Below are 26741 nucleotides of genomic sequence, written 5' to 3' on the forward strand. Positions count from 1 at the left end.
ATTATACATAATTGCGCATAATTAAAATTTAATTAACACAATCAAGAGCTGCTCGCACTCGGCTCACAACACAGCAGAAACACACAAAACACAAAAACCGGCAAAACGTGTCCACTCGCCGAATGTGAATGTCTTTTGGCCAAGTTGCGTGCGCCAGTGAAATAGTGCAATGCGAACAACAACAACAACAACAGCAACAACAGCAACAAAAATACAATTTCCAAGCACATTTTTCTCAGCCAACAACTTTTATTTCTTGGCTCAAGTGTTGCAGTAAGAGACTAGAGCACAACGCATTTGGCCAAAAACCGAAACGAGTGCAAGTTCAACGGCGAAAACGAGTTTCACATTTTATTTCATTTCCAATTTATTTTATTTCCATGCCCATTTTATTGGTGTTTTGTTGGCCAATGCGCGTCATATACATATGAGGAAGTTAATGCCTGAGCACCGATTCACGCCACTCCACACGCAAAGATCAGCGAGATGAAAACCAAAGAGAAAAACTAAACAACAGTTACTATTTAGTGCGGCATCGGCATCGGCATCGGCACCGGCATCCTCGTCTTTGCCTCTCCCATAAAATATGCAGTAAAATTGCTTTTCCTTAAACTTGACCAGCGGAAAATTGAGCAGGGGTCGGGCAGCGAGAGGAGCGTTCGCTCAACTGGTGCTCAAAGTGGGTCTGGGAGTGAGCGCAGCGCCTAGTCGGTTTCTGTGCTAAATTCGGTTTATTACTTAGTCAAACTGGCGTTTCAGTGTTAATGCCACCTGAACACTTGTTTTCACAGTGCCAGCGCACAGTGGGACGAATCGTGAGCAACTCACTCATATAAAATTATACAACACTTAGGTATGGAATACTAAAAAATATTTTAATTAATGGGATATAAATAGACTATACTGTAAATAGAAATAAAATTAAGAGACACTTAAATAAATAAATAAATATATATATATATATTTAAGTAAAAATAATAAGTAAATATAAATAATAAGAATAATATATAATAAAAAATTCTTTAAAATGAAAAAAAAAAAAAAAATATTAAACAAATTAAAAAAAAAAAAAACAGAAACAATTTTTACTGGGCAAAGATTATGACTTTATTAATAGATAATAAATATAAATAAAAAATAAATTCTTTAAAATGATAATAAATTGTATTAAACAAATATATAAAAAACTCATTAAAAAATAAATTATTAATAAAAGAAAAATGAATAAATAGAACAAAATAAAAGAAAAATAAATATTCAGAAATAAATAAGATATACACTTAAAAATACACTATTTAAATAAAAGTAAATAAATAAATAAGAATGATAAATAAAATCCACATAAATAAGAAAATAGTATTGTATTCTTCTTTTTGTTCTATATTTTTTCTATAATTTTACAAAATTCTACTTAAACCACTGTGCCAATGCACACCCATGGGGCAAGACGATGTCGTTGACCACATATAGAAAAAAAAATGAAATTCTTGCGCAAGTTTGACAATAATAAATGGATTTGAGCTGTCATTGCGACATGTGCTGGTATTTTGGACAGGCGATTCTTCGCCCGACTGTCCAACCAGCAAAAACCAATTCAATTAAGTACCTTAAATCAACACAGAGAAAGAGAGATCAAGAGAGAGAATGAGCAGTTGGAAAGAGAGAGAGAGAGAGAGAAGTACAAGTATTTTACAGGCGGAAATAGACTGTGACATCCGCCGAGTGCTGACAGCTTCAACTGACAGTCATGCTTGAGATCAACGTGCGCCTCTGGATCTAACACATCCGCTGGACGTTGGCCGCAAATTTAATTAGAAATCTGCACGGCTCTCCACTCGAGGCATTTGTTAGTTCAAGGCACTCGGTTTCCGGCATAGCATAACAACAACAATATATAATATACATTTTCACACTATGCAATATAATTAACTAACGAAAATTTCTTTCTACTCTGCTCTTGTCATTTCAGCAAACACATACACACACACACACACATACGGCAACAAAAATAAAAGCAAACAGTCAGCAAAGTGTGCAAAAAAAAAATGAATAAATAAATACAAAGAAAGAAAAGGAAAAGCAAAGAAAATTATCATAGTTAGCATGGCAGCTGAGGGGGACTGGGGGCGGGGCGCACAGTAGCTTCTAGGCTAGAACGTCGAGAAAATGATTATGATGATAATAAATTAAAGTTGCCATTAATTTAGTAACGAAAACGGCTGTAGCAGGGCAGCCAGACGGTAGCATAATAACAATAAATAATAATTTGAAATAGGTAAAAGCGAATAGACTGAGGGGCCCCAACTGGAGCTAGAGAACTGGAGTCAGTGCAGCAGCAGCAGCAGCAGCAGCGGCAGCTAGAGCTGCCCTCCAACCACAAAGCATACCATAAACAACTCTCAGTCAAGAGCAGCTCGAGCGCGTCGAGTGTGCAAATTAAAAGCGCACAGTAGCACGAAAGGAGCTGAAATAGCAACAACAACAACAACGACAGACAACATGGAAGTGGCAACAACAAACAATCACAGTCAGAGCCATCATCATCATCATCATCACCACCATCATAATCGTCTCGGTGCTGGTGCTGCTGTCGGCAGTGGCAACAACGTCAGCAGCGTCGGCGGTTCCCGTTCACCATTTCAGCGCGAGGTGCGTGAATGGCAACGCATCGATCCGGACACTGGAGCGCTGTTCAGCGGTCGCTTGGAGGCAGATCGCTGGATAAATGGACCACTGAACAGCTATGGCAAGGTAAGAGCATAAGACAACCAGCACACGAAAGCCAATATACACAAAAATAAAATGCCATTGCTTAAATTAAGTTTACTCCACAAGACTTGGGCTAAGTTTTGCAAAAATACAGAAAACAAATAAAAGGCCGTTTCTTAAATTAGGATTTATTCTGGGCCAAAAAAGAAATACTTTTTGTTGAAATAAAATATTATAAATTTATTTTATTTTGTTAAGGCTCAGTATCTATAATTTTTTTGTTGAAATATACACCCAAATGTCTTTATCAAAGGTTTTTTTAATGTTTGTTTTTTTTTTTTATCTAAAAATATATAGATATATATTTTAAAAAATAAATTAAAATAAAATAAGTGAGAAAAAAAATACAGTTTTTCCATTTTCAGAAAACGTAATTCTTAACTCTTTCGGAAAATATATATTTTTTTTAAATCAAATAATTGCTTACATCAAATATATTTTTATTTACAATTATTCAATCATTTTATGGTCATTCTAATGATTTTTTAAACTTATTAGAAATGGTTTAAAATTTAACTAAAACAATATAAAACATTTTTTAACTGTAAGGTATTTTATATAAAAAAATATTAAATTAAAAATAATTCATTGAGACTTTACTCTAATAATAATTTTCTTGTTTGAAAAATCTATATGTATTATATTCCCATAAATTTTGTTCAGCTTTATTGTTGCCCCCAAAAACATATTTAACGATCTATCAAATCATATGAAATACTCTATTTTGTCCTCAAAACCTGGAACAATTTTCTCGCAGTGTATAGTGCGTTACGCGAACGCTGATTGATGCCTAGTTGAAGGCTTAATTCCTGCAGCTTTTGTTTACAGTCTGCGTTGTTGGCTTTTAGCCAGGAATGGGCAGCAAAGGCATTTAAATGAAATTGAAAGGCACGCTTCGGGCCATAGCACTCTAAATGCAGAGGCGTCTACTAATTTAGTGCACTCCGCAACGGGCTGGCCCATCTGGGTGATTGAGCTTGATTGCACAGTTTTGGCTTGGCTGCCCCTTTCGATTTTAATCAGTTAATAGTTTATTTAGCTATCAAAGCGGATGATGCTGTGCCAGCCCGCCCAGCAAAAGGAAGGCAATAAAAGCCATGAGAGAGTTAAGTGAACTGCAAGGTTTTTCATAGTTTTCAATAAGCGTAGGATATATAAAAACTATTGTTTAAACAAATTGGAAGATAAATATAAATTAATTTAGAATGAGCTGAAAATTGTCTATATATACATATATTTAAAAAGAATTTCAATTATTATTTAATTTGATTTAGGCGCTTCTAGAATGAACTTTTCACATGGACTCCGAAAGTAGTTAGACAACTTGGCTAACAGTTCGCCAACGTTGATTACAATTAAGATTTTACAGTTTTAAGCATTATGGCAATTATCTAAGCCGAAAGATTCTATTGATGCCACTGGGCATGCGGCTCAAACCGTTAGCTACGCATAGCTAACATAGACTTGGATGCTTTGTGTTCGGATGGCTGGAGGCTTTTGTGTGTCAGCCAACTCGGCTTCTAACTGCATCAGCGTTGACCATCTCCACTCGGCCATAATTAAACGGTCGCACGCACAAGCTGCACGCCAGATAAACACACGATGTGCCACTTATTAATCGATTTGCCAGACACAACTTTTCCGCAAAATACAAAATTAAATAAAAATAAATGCGAAATTCTCTCGCATTTTATAATTGTGCCAAGTCCAAGTCCGTTCAATATATATACAAGTGTTTATTTTGCCTTTGTTTTGATTTGCTTGGTTACCTTTGCTCGCACGCACACACACACACACACGCACAACTCTCTGAATAGCGTTGGTAATTAATGCGCGCTCTTCAAATTTCACTTGTGTCTTTCCTACATCGATTGCTCTAGAATTTGCAAAACGCAACAGCAACAATCAAATTTTATGCTTGCTCATTGAGTATTGAAGTGTAGCGTATGATTGAGAGCCAGTTGCCATTAGTCGTGCGTGTGGTCAAGCTCAAGTTGTGCGGCTCAAGAGCAGAGAACTAGAGCTAGTCGTACTATGATATATTCTATAAAACACTAAGCTCTCCCTCTCCCTCTTGCTCTCCCACTCTTTCTTTTTATCTATCCCCTAAGCCATGCCAATGCAATGACATCATCTCAGCTCACCAATGTGAACAACCTGTATCAGGTTTTTTTTTTTCTGTTTTTTTGAGATCAGCTCAATAGGAATTCTGATAATAATTAACACATATAGGAAACTTTTTAAATTGCTTTTTAAGCTGTTTTGAATCAGTTCATAGACTTTTTGTGCACCAATTACTCGACCTTTTTTCAATATCTTGAGCCGCAAGCGTAGTTTAAAAAATTCAGAATAATTAAGGATTTTTTTTATTTTATATATTTTTTATTTATTTATTTAGTTTTCATTCAAGACTCTTCCTTCTACTGCTCTTTGGGTCGAATCATGACTTGAGCAAATTTCAGCAAATTCCTTTGCCATTTATACCAATAGAAGCCACTGTTATAGAGTCCATTCAAATTGCTAAAAATTCCCAAAAAAAATATATATAAAAAATTAAATAATTTATAGAATTAAATATCCCGCCTACACACATACCACTGATAGCAATTGTTGAACCACCAGCCGGAGCTATTTTCATCGGCGCAATTCCTATTGCTATTATCATTATCCAGATCGAACGTTGAGAATTGCATATTCAAGTGGGCAGCCATGGCATCGCCAGCATCTCCTGAGTAGACGCCCAGCGACTTGATTCGAAACGAATCATTGTCATCGGCAATCAAGAAATTATCGTAGCGCGCAAAACGTGTTTCATTCTGCTCATTCCGCAAATATATATATAGTTCGTGGCGTTGCGAATTTGTTATCTGATGCAGCTTATCGAGTCCGATGAAGAATTCGCCACGCAAATCACCAAAGCCCTGCTGATACTCTCGCCAATTGCGATTGAAATCGACTTTACCATCGATGCGACGCAAAATAACGGTCCAACCGGGATCCACTAAGCTCGAGTCGCAGGACACTTGAAAGGGTTCCCTGCCCGGCAGTTTGATCTCATGCAACTCTGTGGATTTGCACAGACAGCTGCTGGTTTGGCATTTATTGCTCGACTGCGTCAGTTCATCAAGTTTCTTCTCTAGCTCGGCGATTCTTTCCTGTTCGTTAAGCGTTTTGATTCTTAGCATTGCTATTAATTCGTCTTTATTCTCGAGTTCGGTTTGCAACGCCGATATTTGACGTTCAAGACTTGGATAGGTTTTCTAACATGAAATAAAGTCTATATAGCTAGGAAGTTAGACGGATTAGCTAGCAAAACTCACGGGCAATCTTTCACAATCGACCACACACAGCGGCGATAGCAGCAAAAAACAAAATGCAATTAAATTTTTTGACATTTTTTGCTGTTTTTACCTGCGAACCACTTGCCGAAAGAAACGAATTTGAACTAATTTAGAATATAAGCTAAACGTGCTATATAAACGCATTCATCGCGTCCACTTTCGATTCAATTGCATAAATTAACATTCAGTTTGTATTGTTTGTTTAGAGTACATATTATTTATAAGCCTTGACTTCGACAATTTACATAAGACCTTGCGCTGAACTATGTTTAGGAAATACATATGTATATATATAATTTATTTATATATTTTTGCGGCATATTCTTATGTTAGTTTAACTAAAATTATTTGTATTCTTCGAAAATTTCACTTGTATTTAACTTAATTGATATAGATATTTATATATTTATAGATATCTTTAGGAATTGTATGCTCCGATATATTAGAGAGCAAGGCTCATATTGCTTATTTTTACTGTTTTCTTATCAGTCTTCTCAGAAATGTAGTCGACGTATCAGATACAGATACTTCAATGATATATGTATATAAGGTGCAGGTAGTTTAGCAAATAACATATTTTATTTAAATGTTCATACGTAAATTCAGAGCTATATATAAATTGTCGAAAATTAATATTTTATATTTTATCTTGGCCAAAATAAAGCAAAATAAATATAAATATATTGATTGGCTTTGCAGTTTTCCTTTAAGCAGACTAGAAAAAGTTAAGAAATGCATTTAATATATTTAATAAATTTTAATAGATTTTTAGCTATAAAAAATTAATGTATATTTAAATTTAAATATATATTAAATGGAATAACCGCAAAAATCATTAAATCGCCCTTGAATGCATATTTAATAATGATATCAAGGTCTCAATAAAAATTTGGGTTTTGCTGGCATACAATCTTTTCAATTCACCTCCTATTTTTATCAATTTAAAGAAAACTAAATATATTTGCATAGCTAACTAAATAGCCAATACTCTTTGAAAATATCGCATATAAACATGTATATCTTATAAATATATACTTAAATTAATGCAGCGACCTCAGGCTACATTTCGTACATCAGCTAATCTTCAACTTTTTAAAAAGCCATCACATTTTACATTTTGCCAAATCTCTATAAAAAAAATATTTGATATTTTGTAAATATACAAAGCCCATTGGCAATCGATTGTAACATTCCCTCACTCGCAGTTTATATGCCCTTTTGCATTACAACACATGACTGCAGGGTATTCAAAAATTGGCTGAAAGTTGTATTTCGTCCAATTTATCGCGATTGAACTTTGCTGCCAACTGTTGCCGCTGCCTCTGCTGCTGCTGCTACTGCTGTTGTTGTTGTTGTTGTTGTGGGCAATCGATAGAATCGAAAACAATCAAGAGAATCCCAGTGAAGCTGACCAGATCCAGATCCCGATCCACTTCAAGCTATAGTTCTTGTTGCTGCTGAGGCCACTCTCAGTGGTCAATTTAAATAGTCGCACAGTTCACAAATTTGATTGCCCGGCTTTTCGGCTCCCCGGCCGAATTGATATCAATGTAGATTCTGTGCCCGCTGTGTCTGTTTGCCGACAAAGTCAAAGGCAAATTTGCCGACAGCAAATTCAATTGAATGGATCGCGATCTTTGATTTGTGCCAGGGCAGATGCAGTCCAGTTCCGAGTAGTCCAAGCACCAAGCACCGTTAGACGAAACTGAGCTACGAGTCTTCATTAACATTATGGATAGGTTGTACGAAAAATTTACATTTCTCTCGCAGCAGCCGCAGCAGCAGCGGCAGCATGAGGTGCCGGCAGAGTTGGGGCAGCCGTGGCATGTGGCATGTGGCATCGCCAGCCCGAATGCAATCTAACGGTACAGACAACCAATGCCAAGCGACGTCTTTGTGGGTCACTAGGTTGCCAACAGGCAAAGACAGGCGAGCGCAATGTCTGCTGGAATTTGTTGGGCTGCTCCGCTGCTCAGCTGGCGAGTGGCTCGTAAATTACCTTGCAACTAATTGAGGATGTCAACTGACGTGTCTTGCTACAATTAAGCATCGCGAGTTGTTAATTTCCGGTGCACAACACCAATACCAACACATGCTCACACACACACACACACACACTGGCATTCTGTGCATTTGAGCACTGCCCACAGCTTGGCCATGATGCGGTCATGAACAGCGAGGGCCCACATATGATTTGACTCGATATAGTCAAACAAGCTCTAAGTACTTGTACTCGCACTCGTACTCGCACTCGTACTTGGTACTTACACGATCATAGACGTACATACATAGCTGCCGCTGCTCTCTATAGAGATATAAAGCCAACGAGATCGTGACAGAAATAATGCATATAAAAATGTATATTATTAGCGTTTAAGAGGCGCACAGCATTCGACCCAAGCATGGCCAACAAAATGGCCATTGTTAGCCAGAAACCAATTTAAAATGCACTATGCCGCACAGTAGGCTTAAACTTAGGGGAAATATTTATATTGTAAATATATAAAGGAGTCCCCATCGGGCGATACTATCGTAAAAATGTAGGATATAAAATTATTTGTAGGATATAATTTTAGTTTTAGTTGACTCTCGATATGTCAATAATTTTTATATAAATAAATAAATTAATAAATGAATAAAAAAAATATTGAGTAACTAAAACAATAAAATAAAAAATAAATTAATAAATAAAAACAATAATATATATATATATATAATAAAACAATAATAACTAATGAAAAAAAACAAAATAAAAATAAAAATTATAAAATAAAAAAAATAATGAAAGAATGAAAGAATTTAGCAAATCAAATAATGCATACAAATACAAAAAATCAAATTAATTCTCAATTAATCCATGTACACTTTAACCAATTAAACTTTTTTTATTTTCGAATAACAATAAATATATATATGTACATATTTTTTTTATTTGATAAAAATAAATTAATTAATTAATCAAAAAAGCAAAATATTAATTTATATTCTAATTTTATTGCAATATAAATAAAAACAACAGTTTTAAAAACTAAAAAAAAAATAAAAATAAAAATAGAAATAAAAATAAAAATAAATTGAAGAATAAATAAAACCAATGATTGAATAATTCTTTTATATATAGTATATTCTTAATTAATTATATTAATACATGCAAATATTACAAATGTTATGGTCATTATTAAGTTTAATTAAATTTCAACTGAACAATTTTTTTGAATAGGGGTTTTAGCTCAGAAAGGAAAACCTCTTACCTATGATTAAAAAAAAAATTATTTCTTGAAATTTTTTATATCTCTACATGAGTTTTCATAGCACGCTTCACCACTGTGCAGGCAAAGTCAGTGCCAGCTAAAAATAAAAAGAGTCAACGCTTTGGCATGTCTATGCAGCGATCTGTGCAAGCCCTGCCGCCAGAAAAGGCGACATGCATGCGCAGACATGGAGCATATGGCAGGCCAAAGACTGACACAGCCAGACGGACGGACGGACGGACGGACTGAGAGACAGACAGAAGGCATAGACAGAGCGGGCCATGAGCCGAGATAGACAGTCAATCTTATGGCGAGAGACAGCCACGACGACGACGACGACGACGACGACGACGATGTTGCGGGCAGCATCATTAAATTCGTTTAAAGCATGGAACGGGCGAAAATATATATATATGTATATATAAAGGTTTTTTTTTTTGGCATAGGCCAGACCAAATGAAGCAGAGGCGGGCAGCAGCGAACAGCAAGAGCGTGTACAACGTCTACATCATCACGACTTTTGGGCTCTGGGTATCCACTTGTAATATATGCGCGTCTCAGAGCATGGCAACGTCTTTTGGCCCGCGGCCCGCTGCATTTTGCAGCTGCCGCATTTCATTGAACCTTCAACTTGACTTTGAGCCAAAAGCAAAAGCAACGGCAGACAGCAGACAGCAGGCCATAAAGCCATTGAGCATTTTTCAATTTGGCTATGCGAGGCGCGGGATCTTGGCTTTATCAGCCAAGCAGCCAAACAGCTAGTCAGCCGCATGGGGGCTCAAGTTCGAGATCATGACACTGATTCCCTGATTGTTTGGCCATAGCGAAATATATAAAAACGTTGCTGTTTTTTTTTCTTTTTGTTTCTGCGCCAGCTGCTGCTGCTGCTGCCGCCTTGATTAGAGCAGACTCCCCCTGGGGGAGTGTGAGATTTCAGCAGGCATGCAGATTGGCATAGCTTAATTAGACCGGCTGCCAAGCGAAACCAGGCCAGGCCAACTCGGGCCACATGAAGCTCTCCAGCGGGCAAGCAATAAAGCCACAGCCTACACATACATTCCACTCAGCCTGCCTGGCTGCCAAAAAGAGGTCATCGATAGACACACACACACACACACACACACACTTGAACACTCACAGCATGTATTACATGGCCAAAAGGAGATTTAAGACAAGTCTTCTCTTTTGTCTGCATTTGTGGCGTGAGAAACTCTGCGGACTGAACGTGCATCGCCTCAAGGGTTCAAAACTTTGCTTATAATTTATTTTCTGCACCGCAATTGTGTTTCGTACCAGATAACTTTGTTCTGGGTACTCGAATATTTCCTATATATACCCTTGGCTGCTGCTCAAGGATGAGTGTGTCCGTAGGGAGCCGTCAAAATGATTATGCATTTGCATTAGTCGCCGGCGGTCTGCATGAACTGAATCAGCAGCGCATCGAAATGGCTCAGAGAGTCAATCAAAAGTGATTGAAGTAAATCCTTAAAGTTAGAGCTAGCAAATTATGGTAGAGAACTGGCAGAGACAGCCAAAGTTAAGAGAGTAATTAGAAGTATATTCTTTGTTATTTTTTTATAGAATGCCTTTGCATGTTAACTTATAATCTATAATATTTTTAAATTGATGGAAAAAGTCTTGCTATGGCTTCAAATTCTTTGGCACTCTCATATAAATAAGAATCTTATAACTAAAAACATAAATTCTCAAACAAAATACTTATTATTAATTTAATCATAAAAAACATTAATATTTTGTTAAATAAAAATAGTATAAAAGTCAATTGAAAATTAAATCTATTATTATTTATAGGTTTAAAATGCTTCATATATTGTTCCGGAATTTATAAAATAAATCACTTGCCGCTATGAATTATATGCACAAATTTTGTATACTAAAAAAATATATAAAAATACTGAAAAATATTTTGTAGAGCATATGAGTTTGTTATATTATTGCCAGACTAAAAAATAATCTAATTTCTCCGGATTAAAAAATTGTTATTAAATTCTCAAAGAAGAAATCATTCTCTTATTTAAAGAGTATTTTTATACCTCCAGATTTTTCATTATTTAATAGTTACATAACTTTTTAAAATATAACACAAATTTTAGCAATTTAATAAATTATTCTTTTACCTTAGAAACTTTTGTTAGGTCTTTAGACATTACTAGTTTAATTTTTTATATTGTCTAAAACGAAATATTTGATTTGCATAATAACATTTATGATACTGAAATCAAGACATTTGACTATCATAAATCTTTGGTATGCAATGCAAAATATTAAATTCACATATTATTACATTGGTGGTTACAATGTAACCACAATAACCACAGTTTGTGTTAGTCAGTGAGTACAAAGTGTATGAGTCAACCCACAAATAGCCACTGACAGCATCGATGGTGGTTTATTCTGTGGTTTCATGTAACAAAGAACATTTGTTCTCCGCTTTTGTTGTTATTGTTGTTGTTGTTGTAATCAAATTTTATGTTTGGTGTTTGACTCAGACAATTGTTGTTGTTGTTGTTGTTGTTGTTGTGCATTTGCATGGAAGTGGAGCATTGAAAATGCATTTGATTTTGGTCATTGACACGAATATGCCCAACTGAACCCTAATACAAAAAATTCGAATGCCATAAATCATCGACATAATCGATTGCCACAATCGATCTTAGGGGCCAGTCACAAAGTGTGCGTGTGTGTATGTGAGCTAGCACGATCTACAAACCAACTGTTAATTGTTGCACACAGCAAAAAGGGTGCAGTGGCTCGCTTTTGGTCACGTGTTCAACACAGCGCGCACAGCTGTGGCGATAAGAGCCAAAGCAAACACTTGACGTTCAAGTGTATTGGCTAACAAAGCGACAAGCACGCGTCCGCGCCCCCTCCTAAATACGTCTCTGCCCACGCCCCGCAGTGTTGCCAGTTGATAATAAATCCTTTGAAAATAAATGTGATATTGTATGAGGCAGACTATGCTGAAATCCTCGCCCTTAAGAGAATTATAGAAGCAAAGAAACTGCTTTCTTTGCCATCTTAAAATTATAAATATTTATATATATAAGCTATTTAGCATAACAACTTTGGCCTTATCAAACATACACATTCTTGAGCAGCTACTGAGGCAATCCGAATTAAATATGCTTGTTAGTGTGCCAACAAATATCTATTCGCATCTCTCTCTTTTTTTCTCGCTCTCTCTTTTTTTCTCTCGCTCTCTCTTTTCTCCCTCTCTCCTTTCTCTCTCTCTCTCTCGCTCACTCTCTCTCCCACTCTCTCACTCTGACTCTCTCTCTCTCTCTCTCCCTCTCTCACTCTCTCTCTTTCTCTCTCGCACTCTGTCTGCCTCATTCTATACCTCTCTGTGTCTACCCAACAAAACAAGAGAAGAAGAAGAACTACATGATATTGTTTATATATGCCACAGAATATCATTTAAGTTGTCTATATATATAGAGCAGTATGCCTTAAATTCAAGTAAACCGAAGCTAAAATGCTTACAGCAACAGAGAGTGTTCCCATTGGTCACTTGAAGCTCGATTGCAACGAGCCCTCCCTGGCACATTAGAGAGTGACTTCGTATTGACTTCGTATTGACTATAAGTCGACCTATATAAAGGGCAGCAGCTGCACCATTTCTTCAGTCGCCTGGTGGAGGTCACTCGTGCAGTAGAGTGAAGTGAAGTGTGTGATCGTTCAGCAGAAAAGTCTTGAAGGAAAACTTAGAGGAAATACTTACAAGGAATATTTAGAGGAAATATTTAGAGGAAATACTTTGAGGAAATACTTAGAGGAAATACTTAGAGAAATGCTTAGAGGAAATACTTAGAAGAAATAATTGTAGGAATCACTTGTAGAAATTGTTTACAAACAGAAAAAATACTAGTGGAAATACCCAAAGAAATCTAGCCCGCCTTTCCAGTATTTTTTGTTTCACACATTTCAGTCTGTTAAAACTTTCCCTTATCCACAATTCAGCTCATTTCGGAGCTCAACAGCTGACAACACTTCTCCCACGTGCCCATGCCCCATACATCAATACGCATACGCCCCATTAGACACACCTAATAAACTTGCATACGATTTTTGACAGCCTCATTTGCACACCGGCTGTTAAGAGACATTGTTATATGTATGTGCTTGGCTTGTCCATGTACAATTAATTGTTGTTATTTTACGGTCTAACATACACCTAAAATCATCTTTAAATTGCATAATATGCAATTTCACAGATCTGTTAAGATTAATTGTGTGCTACACGATAAAGGGCTAGCAAAAGTCAATATAAAATAAATTATGAAAAATTATGAATTATTAGAAAAATAAATTTTTTCAAAAAGCAATACAAAAAATATTTTTATATATTTTTGTAAAATACAATAAATTTTTAAAATAAAATAATATATATTTTTAAAGCTGTGGAAATAAATTTTCTAGTTTTTTAGTTTCCTAGCTTCGCCTTTTTCAAAGTATTTATTTCAATTAATTAAAAAAAAAAAAAGCTGTAAATAAACGACCTTTCGCCTTCTTTGGAGTCATAAAAATTCAAATTATTGATCAATGATTGCTAAATAAGCGCATACTTATGCATAATCAAATAGTTTTAGCTATACGATGTTACGGAGAGCCAATTGGCCACATGGGCTGACCTACTAAACATGCCAACAACTCTCACTACTCAAACTAAAACAAACTCAAGTAATACAATTAATTAAGACCTTGTTATCCAAATACTATATCCAACATACACATAATCCTACTGTCACTCAAATCCAAACAATCTGTGTCTCTTTCTCTCTCTCTCCCCCCGCTTCTCTCGTGCGATATTGTAGATATCCGATTCCCAAAATATCTCACAGCCGAATGGCACACAGCACACACAGCGCAAGCAAATGGAGGTGCTGCGCACCGCCAATGGCGCCATGCAGGTGATACGCACACAGACAGTACAAAAGACATCATCCACATCCCGTTGGTCCACCTCCTCATCCACCACAACCACACAGCAGCAGCAGCACACCACCACCACCAGCAGCACCACCAACGGCGGCAGCAGAGCGCCAATGGCGTCATGGGCGCCTCGGTCTGCCCAAGGCGTTGACATTTGTGAGCTGAGCGAAGATGACAACGATGATGATGATGAAGATCATGATGAGTATAGCATACATAATGGCAGCGACGCTGGCGTCGTCCACGAATGCACGACTCCATCGACATCAAGCACTGGCCATGGCCAGGAGCTGGTTGATGATCATGTTGATTTTGTTGTGATTAATGGCCAAGCAGACGACGACGTTGACGACGTTGATGACGATGACGACGGCGGCGGCGATAGAGACGACGGTCATTTATACAAACTCGGCCACAATTTGTTACCCGATACAGCGCCAAGTTTGAAATTGAGCAATCTAATGGTAAGTTGTGCCTAACCGCCCGCCCACTCTACCAACCATCCAGCCATCCAGCCAGATCTAACCTATCCATCAGACATCCCCAACATCCCGCAAAAAAAAAAACACAAAGACCCAATGCTCTATGCCTATGCCTGGCCAAGGCTCCACCAAATGCGGTAGTCGTCGTCGTTGTCGCCGCTTTGGGCCGTCATTTCTCATTCGCTTGTTTGGCGGCTCATTAGCATGCGGCGATGTTTGCTTTACGGTTTCTGTTTTGCTTCTGTTTTTCCAATTTTTTCTCTCATTTTGTTGCTTTCTGCTTCCTCTTTCTGTGCGATCCCGGCCATGGCAATGACCGAATATGGCGCCTAACGATCTGTTTTGGCTTGAGAAAAACTCGAGTTAGGGAAATCATGGAAAGCTCTTTTTTCTCTGGTAATCATGATCTTTACATAAATAGCCGAACAAAAAAATTAAACAGAAATGATAAACATAAAATCGCGCAGCAAAAAATCATCTCATTTACAAATAAGGAAATAAGGAACTATTTTATTATTATTTTAATAATAGCAGGTTATTTTCGTGAGCTATAAAGAAGTAATAACAATCGGAAAACCTCTAGTCGGGAGTGCGTGGCCAGGAGCTAGCATGCACATTGCCAAGAGCTGTTATTCCAGCCAGGCAACGCTTTTCTTATAAAGACAAAAAACTTAAATATTTAAATTATATAGATTAATGTATTTAAAAATACATTTTTTTTTTTTTTTTGTTAATAAGCAATTTATATTATTAGGTAATTCAGTAAATATGTCGAAGCATCTTAAAAGTTTAAAGTAAATATGATAACATTTTTAATTTTGCCCAACAAGTTTTTTTAATTTACGAAAAATGTACTTTAAATTTAATGTCAGTTGAAAAATCTTAAAAAATTAAATTAATTACAAAAATTTGTGGAACTTGTGAATGCAATACAAATTTAAAGAAAAGTAAATTTTGAAATTTTTTTATTATTCATTTTTATTTTTTTTTTGATTTGTCGTACTCATTTTTTTTTTTTATTTATATTTTTTTTATTTATATTTATTATATTTAATACATCTACTATTTTTTAATGTCCAATCAACTATATAAGATATGTTTCCTGCTTCAAAGTTTAAACATTTAAATTTGCGACAGCCCAACAAATCTTTAAATGAAACAGATCACAGAGCATACAATCAATACAGAAAATAAATTATATATATTATATAACATATATATTTAAATATGTCACATACTGACATATTCCGGTTGGCGATTGGCTAAAAACCGTAGATCATTAGATCATGACTAGAGCCAGACGACCACGCTCCGAATGTGAGTCAAGAATGAAACGCCTGGCAACAAATCGATAATCGATTTCATTTTGAATCGGTAAACTCAATTAAGTATTTAGCACTTAAGTCAAATTTATTAACGGCAATCGAACCATTTTGGCTAGCAGACATTTGGGTCATGACCGCAAAGGAAATTCTTGGCAAAATGCGATGCGACGCGACGAATCGAGTCGCGACTTCGTCATTAGACGAACAGCAAAAAGTGTTTAATTTAGTGAAAGGGGTAAAGGGAGCAGACAAGGCGAGACGAGACGCGATGATGTTCGAACCAAACTCAACGCCCACCAGAAATAGTGCCATGCCCATAAATCTTGACACGAAAATTTCTTTATTTTTATTGTAAATTATGTGGAATTCGTTTAGACGAAGAGAATGCGGGAATAGAAATGACATGCGGGGAAATATTTTATTAGTTAAAATGAAACGGTATAAATATATTTGAAATAGCAAATATATTAAGACAATAAATTATTAAATAAAATATATATTCACTACATATGTATATGAGTATGAAATGGACTGATTCCCCCAATGTTAAGGCCTTAAATTGTCTTATGCACTTACCTTTTGAATATCCTACTCAGCCATAAATATTTAATCTGAAAACAGCAAAATATTTAGTGTAATAATTTTAAATATTATATAGAACTCACCACTTCCTAATGATTCTGTTGTGAATAATTATTTTTATTTATTATTTATTATTCAATTTAATGAATTGAATAATTCATTCATTAATTCATCCTTTTTATATATTAACAGAGAGAGAGAGCTCTCCCTTAAGCAGTAAAATCTCATTATTCAAGATATCCAAAAATATGATCTGTCTAGATAACATGGTTAATATTTATGCACCTATAAAATCAATCAGATTAATTAAAACTTTAAAATAAATACTGTAAAAACTCACTTCTATCTCCTTATTATAAGATCCGAGTATTTTCAACCATTTGCCCAGCTGTCCAAGAGTCCAAGAGTCATGTCAATCATAATCAATCATATCTTAAGAGCTTATAATGCGGAAATACACTCGTATAGTTTGTTTTTTAAGAACTTCCTTATGAAAGACACAGACACTGCCGCTCAGCCCTCAGAGTGCACTCAGTCGTGCTAATGCGTCAAAATCTGTATATTTTTGTTTTGTTTGTTTGCCATTTACAGAAAAGCAGTTCAAGTATTTCCAGCCAAAGCAGCAACAATTCGAATTTAACAACTGCAGCGGGTGGAGCGGGTGGAGCAGCTGGCAACAACAACACCCACAGAAATGCGGGCAAAATAAGCCTACATGCAATTGTTGGACAGACGGCAACAGCAACAGCAACAGCAGCAGCAGCTCCAGCAACATCATCAACTTGGCCCCAGCGACTCGAGCAAGCTGACTTATATGGTCAGAGCAACAACAGCAACAACAACGGCCAAAAACGTCGCGTGGGCGTTGCTGCTGACGTCGCTGCTATGGGGACGCCAACGCTGCGTCGTGATTTGGAAAGTTTCCGGCATTATAACGATGACGATGCCACCTCCATCGATGAAGATTTGCGGTAAGTGCTGCCAGAGATTCAATTGGAAATCTTTGTAAAATACAATTTGCTCATTTGCGACATTATTTGCTTACCTGCTTGCAGGCTCAGCGCACGGCATCAGCGTCGCCAGCAGGTGTCACAGTCGGTCTATGCACCGCCGTTGCCAGCTAACAGGGACAGCAACAACAGCAGCTTTGGCAGTCTGCAGCGTTCCCGTTCCATATCCACGGATGATCTCAGCAACGATTGCTGGCAGCAGCAGACCGGAGAGGAGGAATTGCCGTGCGGCGATTGGCGACGCGTTAGCAAACTGCGTCGCTCGTTTCAGTCGCAGGACTATCACAATAAAACACAATCCCGACCCAGACCATTGCCATTGGATTTGCCCAGCAGTTCGGTAAGTGTGGCCCGCATCCGGGCGGAGCTGGAGAACGGACGCAGGCTCAATACGGCCATGCGCAACAATCACGTGGATCTAGCAGCCCTGGACAGCATACTAAACACAACAGCCGCATCGGTAGCAGCCGCGGCAGCAGCAGCAAACGACACATCAACTGCTGCAGCAAGCAACGCATCCCAATCTTCGAGTAAGCCGCTGGTAACCAAACGTGAGACATTTTTGACTGCCGCCTCGCTGCAAGAGATACGCGGCAAATTGAAGAAGCTGTCGGACGAGAGCCTCTACAAAGAGGATTTCGTTGCGCACCACCAACAGGCCAGCAACAGGCAGCCGGCCACAATTGAGCCACCGCCGCCATCCGCCTTTCGGCCGGTTCACAATACGCACAGCCTGGAGACGCGTCAGCGGCCAAAGGACAACAATTCAAGTGAATGGCATTCGCGTCGCAAGTCTTACGGCTTTGAGAAGATGTCCCCGCCCGAAAATCGTAGCATTTTTCGTGTGGACGCCTCCACGGACAGCGGCTTGGGTCGTTCGGGTGAACAGTTGGGCAACTGGTCGCCCACGGAGCGTACCGCAACGTCGGCTGCAAATGGAGCCGGCTCCACAATAATACACTTTGGCCGACAGCAACAGGTGGGAAAACCGGCAATCAGCAGCGAAACGGAGCAGTTGAGCAAGCGGCATTCGATTGCTGTTGAGGAAACTTGGCGCGATATAAGGAAAACTTCACATGTAAGAACAGCTCCAACTATTAGACTAATAAGCATAATCGATAGCAAATACTTTTCTATGAAACGATGTATCGCATAGACTAAATTCATAGATGAGAGCAGCATACTGCACTATTTGCATATTAGAAAAAACTTCAATAATCATAAGATTAATAAAGTAACTTATTAATTTATGTGATGCTTAAATAATTGGCAATAGTATTTCTTCCTTTTGAGCATAGGCATACATTTGACACAGTTTAAGTTGAGCTAGTTGAGCAAGCAAAAGAACTTACCGATATATTTTTAAATATCTTCCACAAAGTATTTGCTATCGACTGAGAAGAAATACCACACATTCCACTTTAATTAGATTATCGATAATTGCTCGATTTGTAAGCCATTTCTTTTTTGACTTTTTGCTTTCGACATAGAAAAATACCACACTTTCCAATTGTATTAAGTTATCGATAAAGTGCAAAAGCTAAAACCTATTTGAATTTATTTAATATTGTGTGTGTTTTACATATGTTCATTCTATTCAATTTATTGATTTTGGTTTCCATTTGCAGGTGCATGTTAATGGCGATTCCATAAATGGCGGCAGCAACAACAACAGCTCCAGCCAGCTGCAACGCAGCAGCGCTCAGAAACGAGTTGAGTTCTGTAAAACCGAGGTGCACTTTGCTGCCGAATCGGGCCGCGTTAATATTGTGGAAACTGATGGCAAGCCGCCACCCACGCAAAACTTTCGTCGGCGTCGACGCACCGCCAGTGGACCGCTGCAGAGTCTGGTGAAGTCGGCCAGTGTAAGCAGCACGACCACCACCAGCAGCAGCACAACCACCACTAATAACAACTCCAGCAACAATGTCACCCACTTTGGCGACGATCCGACAGTGCGAGCCAAAACTATTGCCTCCACCACAGTAGCCTATCGCGCCACACTAATGGAGCCGCCAGAGCTAGTCACCCAACCGGTGGCCGGCACACAGGTGACGGTGATAACGAAACCATTAGTGGAGCCACGCTACAGCTTGCTGGAGACAACGAGCTCCACGTCGCGGCACAGCTACACCTCCACCAGCGGTGTGGATACAACCGACAATGAAACAGACGAACTGGCCAATATACGGGGCATATTGAAGAATAAGCCAGTCAAACCGAAACCCTATCATCTGGGCGAGAATATTGAGAGCGCTGAAGCGCTCTGGAGTGTCCCAGCCACCATCAAGAGCGAGAATCGTGAGAGCAGTCCGCCAAGTCGTGATAATGGTGAGCATAAATTAGTTTGAGTTGATTAATTATAAGAGCGACTTAAGGGAATTGGGATTTACATATGTATATGAGTTAAATCCTATACTATACTATCTGTATTGCTTACCCAATCAGCTAAATCATAAATCTACGATTTAATTAAATTTTAAGCTTTTTTGTTGCCATCAATTAGTCAAACATGAAAAGATTATAATCTAATTATAGTTTCCCAATATTCTAATTAATTCTGCAACACGAATTTATGTATGAGCATTTACTATAAATTAGTAAATAATATCTAAGAAAATATCTCCTATCTAAACAATTTAATCAAACGACCAAAGTTTAATTAAATTTTAAAATTTATCTCAAAGATTTTGTGGCTCAAGAAAATAACATTTGACTAATTCCATTTCAATTTCATCGACAGCTACAGTCGAATCACCAATAACCACCAAATCGGTGGCCGAACGAGTCCGAATCGTGGAGCAGAGGCAATTCGAGAAGCAACAGCAGCAGCCATCGCCAGCTGGAAATGGCTATTCGACCAAGATCAATGTGAATCTGGGCGCCGAGGAGTGGACCGAAACAGGTTGGTATTTAGCTGTAGAGAATTGTACGATTAACTTTGTATAGCCTAGCTGTTGCTGCTGTGCCTGTATTTTCTAGTGTCTTGTATTTTGTTTTGTTTTGTCTATGCGGTTTAGTTGTAAACTCCTCTACTTGATTCTCAATTTGTTTAGTCTTGATATCGTAATGCATGTCTCTATGTCGCTGCTTCTCTTTCGCACTAAGCCAAATAATTAACTAAACTCACTATCCTAACCTTAAAACAACAAGAAACACATACATATGTATATGCTAACCAGTGTTGGAAAGTATCAATTTACATATGAAAACTAATTCGACTCGATGATCAATCATGACTGAAAAACAAAGTTGTACCAAATATACAAATATATTATATAAAGCCCTAATATTATAAAAAGTAATATATTTACTCTTTCAAGAATGATTAATAAGAAAAATTAAATAGCGTGTATAAATAAATATACATCTAACTAAATTTATATTTTATATTTATATACATTCTTAATTCCAAAAAAAAAAAAAAATAATAATAATAATAATTTTTTTAAATATGCCAAAATTTTCTTTTCAATTAATCTTTTTTTAACGTCTTCCAATTTATATTCCAATTTATTTAGAGAATTTTAACAGTTTAAACCAAATTGTTAGAAATGAAACTATTTCTTTTATTTAAAAACTGTATATTGAATTTACTTTTTAATTAGAATGCCTTAAAAATATGTTATAATGAAAAATAAAATGTTTCATAATTTGACTAAAGTAACCTAATTAGTTCTACTTTTAAAATAATAATAAATCTCAAACTTGTTTAAACTTTTTAATTACAATTATTAAATGATTTTAATTAATGTTTATTTCTTTGTATTGAAATCAATTAATCATTTAAATGATCTCTTTCAACAATTAACAAATACAACTCTAATATTTAGTCATGATTATCGCAAAATTAATTCCGCCCAACACTGCCGGCTAATCCAAGAGCCATTCATACAAACAGAAAAACAAAAAGAAACACCAACAACATTTTTCTCGCACATTTCCCCCATGCAGGTCGTCGTCGCAGTAGCGCACAGGAACTGCTGCTGCAGGACCTGCGCGCCCATCAGCGCATCCTGGACGAAGGTCTCAAGTCGACATCGTTGATAATGAAAACCATGCGATCGGCAAGTGAATTCGATGAGGCAATGCGTCGATTGAGCATAGCCTCGATCGAGTCCGCTCTGATACAGCCCACGATTGTGGTGCCGACGCCCATGCTGCGCTCGCATAGCTATCAGGAGGAGAGCAGTCGCCGCACCTCGACCACATCGATTACCAGCAGTGATCTATTTGGGAGCACACTGTACGACTCGCTGCCGCGCACGCCGCTCGCACCGCCTCGTCTCAAGCTCTTGGGCAATACGCAAATACCAGTGAGCCAGCAGTTGACTCAGCTGCGTAGGCTCTATGATGCCGCCGAGCAGGAGGAGGACAGCGCCGATGAGGAGGTTAAGCGTTATTTCCGCGAGAACAACAACAACAACAACAACAGTGATAGCGGCGGCGGCACACAGTGCAGCTCCTCGCCCGAGGATGTGGTGCTCAAGGGCACCGAGTACTCGAGCAGCTGGAGCCGGCTAAAGGCCAAGCGCACCATCTGGAAAATCGAGGCGCAAGAGCAAACGCTGCAGCGCACAGGTAAAGGGATTGGCTCATTGCCGTGTTCAGGTAGAGGAGTTTACTTAGCGTCTAGGGCTCAGGCAGCTGGAGTAAAACTTAAAGCATCAGTTCTAATATGTATTTCCCCTCTGTTCCGCTTGCAGATCTGCCCAAGTCGAATGTGATGAGCATCGCGTTGCATGCACCGCGGCTGCAGAAGCCGCAGCCCACACCACCCACGCTGCGCACCGGGCAGCTGGTGCCGGTGGCCAAGCCGCGTACGCTGCTCGTGCAGCCCCAGCCCCAGGCCCCACCCCAAAAGCAGATGCCAGCGCACGGACACACGGACAATGGAGACAATGAGTCGGGCAGCGAATCTCTTAAGATTGTTCGTGAAGCACGCGGCGCACGCAAGTTGCGTGAGCACGAGCTCTCCTATTTTGGTGTACAACATTCGCCGACGGCCACGCAGAGCGGCAACAAGTTGCATGCCACGCCCAGTAATCCACGACGCACGCTGCCCACGCGCAGCAAGCAGACCCACGCCGAGGAGGCAACGAATCCATCAGCAATAACAACAACCACAACCAAGTGGCAACTATTGAACGATCGACCCGATTTACTGCGGCACAGTCCGCAAGCCAACGATGATGATCACGAACTAGCTGAGCAGCAGGAGGAGCAGGAGGAAGAAGAGGAACACTGCTATGAAAACATAGCCAACGAGCTGACCACAACGTTTAGGGTCAAGTCGCCGTCGCCAGGCGGCTACGAGCGTAAAACGGATTTGCAGCGCGATGCGCAAATACTCAGCGAGATGACACGCAACGCTGATCAGACAATGAAAGTGGGTGGTAGTTGATAGATTAAGCAACGCAATATTTGTAACTTAATCTGTGCTATTTTTCAGGCCCTCTCCGATGAGGCCGCTTTCAAGGATCAGCGACGTCGTTCGTGCTCGCTGCAGAGGCGCAGCGCCAAGCCCTTGGCCACCATCGATGAGAAGGTCAAGGCCGATGCCACCAAGGCATTGAGTGTGGCTCGCGGCACGTTCGCCTCGGAGGCGCGACGCAATTCACGACAATCGACGCCATCCCCGACGCGAGCACGCAGCTCGTCTCAGTCGTCAATTGAGTGCTGTCCGCGCGATCGCTCGCGCTCCAGTTCGCGTGAGTCGATGACCCACGGAGGCGGCTCCTCGGACGAGCAATCGAGCAAGCAGCGCGTAGAGCGCTTGCGCATGCGCACGCCCAAGCGTGAGAAGACACGCCACGAGCCAGCCGAACATCATTCGTCCAGGCAGAGCAGCAGCGGCAGCAAACCGAGCACCAGCAGCAAGCTACGCAGCACCTCCAGTTCGGCGGCGGCAGCGGAGAGCAAGCGCTCGCACCACCACAGCCGCCATCGCGAGAAGGAGCACGGCAGCGAGCACTCGACCAAACACAGTTCGGGCTCTGCCTCGGGCAGTCGACTGCTGCGCTCCATGCGTGTCACCGAAGAGAGTCGTCCGCGCCCCAGCAGCTCGCAGCGCACCAGCGACCGAGAGCGAGCACGGGGCTCTGAGCGGCAGCGAGATGAGCTAACACGTTCGCGTGGTAAGTCCACTGCTCGAGTCGAAAACAACAATGCTTAAATATGCCTTCTTTGTTTGCTTTGCCATAATCTATTTGCTGTACTATATGCATGTGTGTCTATTGCAGAATTACTTGTTTTGGGCTTGCTCATAATGGGTGCCACACAGCCGATTCGGCTGAACAAACGCTTTAGGTTAGCCAGAGCCGCCTCAAGCGGCGAACAGCAGCATCCAATACGAAAACTAAGCAAACTAAGTTGCACAAAGCAATAGATCATAACTTGATGAAGTAGCTCAAGGCTATTGCCACTGTTGCACTTGTTCCTATACATACACTATACTACAAAGCTGGGAATGAAAGCTGATTGAATTCGCCTTATTCTTAAAGGAGAATAACATTTTCATGCAAGATTTTTCATGAAGATTGGTAGTCAATGCTATAAAGTATTTATATAGTGTTATTAATTTTTTATTTTTTTGCTAGAAGAATATGACAAGTAATTTATAAAGAATATTTATCTTGTGAAATTATTTCTTATGTGTATGTCTGCTTGACTCAATCGAAATTGTATGTAAAAAATATTATTAAAATATATTTATAGAAATACCAATATATATTTAAAAATATATTAAAAATATATTTTAGTATTTCTGATAGACTAAAAAAGTACAAAGACGTATACCATTAAAAAAAAAAAATATATATATATATATAGATATATATATATATATATATATATATATATATATATATATATATATATATATATATATGTATATATAAAATATTGAAATTAAAAATATTTAAAGAATTTTACAAAATTATAAAATTCAAAATAACATAAAAAATGTATAAACATAAAAAAAAAACTTTTTAAAAACTCAATTCAATTAATTTTTTTTATTTTTTACATTATAATTTCTTATTTTTATTTATATATTTAAATACAACCACAAATATTTGCATTCATATATTAAAATCACATTATTTACTTTGTACTTTAAATGAAAAAGAAACAAAATTGCCTTACAAATTTATTTAATTTTTTTTTTTTATTACAAATATGTTGACAAAACAGTTGAAAATAATTTTTAATTTTCTTTATACAATTTTTCTATATTATCAAAAATAATGCTACAAAATATGTTAATTGTAAAGTTTAGTTTAGCTACAAATGAGCCGACATTCAAGCACAAGTCTTTCATTCCCAGCTGCAAAAGTCAGTCACTCGAACACATTACATACTGTAGCACACAGTCGCACAATATACACACGGCCACACCCACTACATCGCCCACACAGTTAGTCTAAAAATTTTAGATGATTCTAACTCTCTGCCAGAACATTGAATTGTCACTCATCTAATGCCGTTGCCGTTCCACACACAGGTCACTCCAGTCGCTCCAGACACAGTGAGCCGAGCGCAGCTGCGCACAAGTCGAGCAAAAGCAGTCGCAGCAGCAGCAGCCACAATCACGACACATCAATGTCCGCACACAGAAAGTCGACAGCAGCAGCAGCAGCTAAAGCAACAACAAAATCCACAACAGTGCACAAATCAACAACAGCAACAGCACAAGCAACAGCAACAACAGCAGCAACAGCTACGGCACCAATCAGCAGCACGACAACAACCACAACACCGCACAACGAACTGACGTACGTATACGTAACGAATTTAGCCAATACACAAACCGCCGAGGATACCGACTATGCCAGCATCGATGATGGGGCAACAACAACAACAAAGCCTACAGAACAAGCATTGCCATTGCCGCCGCCGCGTCGCAAACGCAAACGTTCGCTATTGCCCGTGCCCATACGTACCACAGCCACGCCCACTGCCGCCTACGAGCATCGCATTAAGCTGGAGATGATACCACAGGCGGCCAGCTATTCGAATCAATCGACATTGCGCTGCAAGCAGCCAGCAACGCGCAAATCATCACTGAAATGCACCCAATCGACCAGCTCGAGCTTTGCCTTTCTGCCCTATTTGCCGGCCAAGCGCAACTCGAACGTTAGCCACGTCTATGACAATTATCTGCTGTACGCAGCGCCTACCACGTTGGCTGGCAGCAAACTGCGGCCCTATCAGCACAATTTGAGCAACGATCACGCCCAGCTCTTTGGCAGCAGTGGACGTGGTGGCGGTGCTGTTGCTGGCAACGCCAGTGGTCCGCTGGCCAGTGGACGTCTGGGCAGCTGGCCAAAGCGTTTGCGCATGCGGCAGGTGCGCAGCAGCGTCTCCACGCACCAGCCCTTCGGCATCTGCACATGTTCATAGTCAGCGCTGGAGCAGATCACAAAAACCAAATAGCAAGTCGCGCATGGATGGGCGCGAACCGGATCTCGTCACAGTTAACAGACGGTGACACTGACACACAATCACAGTCAAAGTCACAGTCACAGTCACAGTCACAGTTTTTCGCTCACGTTTAACCACCTATGCACGCCAACAATATTCCTACCTTTATATAGATTTCTGATATTTTTCTGGGCATTCTTTGATATTTACCTCACGAAACGCAGCACGCCAATCAACACGAATTATATTAAACAAATTATTTATCGAAAAGAACGATTCGCAGTTATCTAACCTGTGTTCCTTCCCCATACTAATACTACTTAAAAACTCGAGCGGGCAACAGACAGTGTGAAAGGGAATGATACAGAGTGAAAAAAGAAAGAGAGAGGGAGTGAGAGTGCAGGCTGAAGCGTCGGGTTTATGTATTTTACTTTGGAGCACACGCCGCCTTGCACATAAATAAAAATAAAAAATCAAATAAAAATCCCCGCACACACAACACACACAATGAATGAAAATGGTTCTGTTTTTACTTTTCACAGCGTAAGCGAAATTTTCAAAATTTATGAAACATTTTCTATTTATCTAGTTAAGCAAATGGTTG

General features: G+C 38.9%; 2 protein-coding genes and 1 long non-coding RNA gene across 11 annotated transcripts in view; 1 reads left to right on the plus strand and 2 right to left on the minus strand.

The window, feature by feature from the left end:
- The window catches only part of LOC108658058 (uncharacterized), a 59910-nt gene that overhangs the window by 31173 nt on the left and 1996 nt on the right, over nucleotides 1-26741 (plus strand). For 2 of the 9 annotated variants that reach the window (XM_089256896.1, XM_089256894.1), the window contains exons 2-11: nucleotides 2276-2751; nucleotides 14197-14778; nucleotides 17295-17674; nucleotides 17759-18791; nucleotides 19342-20044; nucleotides 20457-20618; nucleotides 21668-22324; nucleotides 22420-23102; nucleotides 23166-23850; nucleotides 25218-26680. In XM_089256896.1, coding sequence (XP_089113022.1) covers nucleotides 2500-2751; nucleotides 14197-14778; nucleotides 17295-17674; nucleotides 17759-18791; nucleotides 19342-20044; nucleotides 20457-20618; nucleotides 21668-22324; nucleotides 22420-23102; nucleotides 23166-23850; nucleotides 25218-26116 — 6036 coding nt within the window. In that variant the 5' untranslated portion in view covers nucleotides 2276-2499 and the 3' untranslated portion in view covers nucleotides 26117-26680. Of the gene's footprint in view, nucleotides 1-1969; nucleotides 2752-14196; nucleotides 14779-17294; nucleotides 17675-17758; nucleotides 18792-19341; nucleotides 20045-20456; nucleotides 20619-21667; nucleotides 22325-22419; nucleotides 23103-23165; nucleotides 23851-23955; nucleotides 24023-25217; nucleotides 26681-26741 lie in introns of those variants that run through there. The other 7 variants (XM_030384857.2, XM_030384854.2, XM_030384853.2 and 4 more) reach the window with 7 other exon arrangements.
- On the minus strand, nucleotides 5130-6239 carry LOC115562782 (fibrinogen-like protein 1). The gene is made up of 3 exons (XM_030384870.2): nucleotides 6090-6239; nucleotides 5365-6029; nucleotides 5130-5289 (listed from the first exon to the last, which is right to left on the minus strand). Exons 1-3 carry the CDS (start codon nucleotides 6162-6164, stop codon nucleotides 5190-5192), a joined length of 840 nt encoding a protein of 279 aa, XP_030240730.1. The 5' UTR covers nucleotides 6165-6239; the 3' UTR covers nucleotides 5130-5189.
- Nucleotides 17172-17890, minus strand: LOC149091700 (uncharacterized). Its single transcript, XR_016196350.1, has 2 exons — nucleotides 17749-17890; nucleotides 17172-17681 (listed from the first exon to the last, which is right to left on the minus strand). It is a non-coding gene; the product is annotated as an uncharacterized LOC149091700 (long non-coding RNA).

Source organism: Drosophila navojoa, chromosome 3 (genome assembly GCF_054131105.1).
Source record: "Drosophila navojoa isolate 15081-1374.11 chromosome 3, UAZ_NAV_1.0, whole genome shotgun sequence".
NCBI lineage: Eukaryota > Metazoa > Arthropoda > Insecta > Diptera > Drosophilidae > Drosophila > Drosophila navojoa.

Excerpts from the sequence above, each read along its gene's own strand:
- LOC115562782 (XM_030384870.2), bottom strand. The coding sequence starts at position 6,164 with ATGTCAAAAAATTTAATTGCATTTTGTTTTTTGCTGCTATCGCCGCTG. Across the intron at positions 6,030-6,089 it reads TCGATTGTGAAAGATTGCCC|AAAACCTATCCAAGTCTTGA; the intron begins GTGAGTTTTGCT and ends ATTTCATGTTAG. Across the intron at positions 5,290-5,364 it reads TTCAACAATTGCTATCAGTG|CAATTTGAATGGACTCTATA; the intron begins GTATGTGTGTAG and ends GGGAATTTTTAG.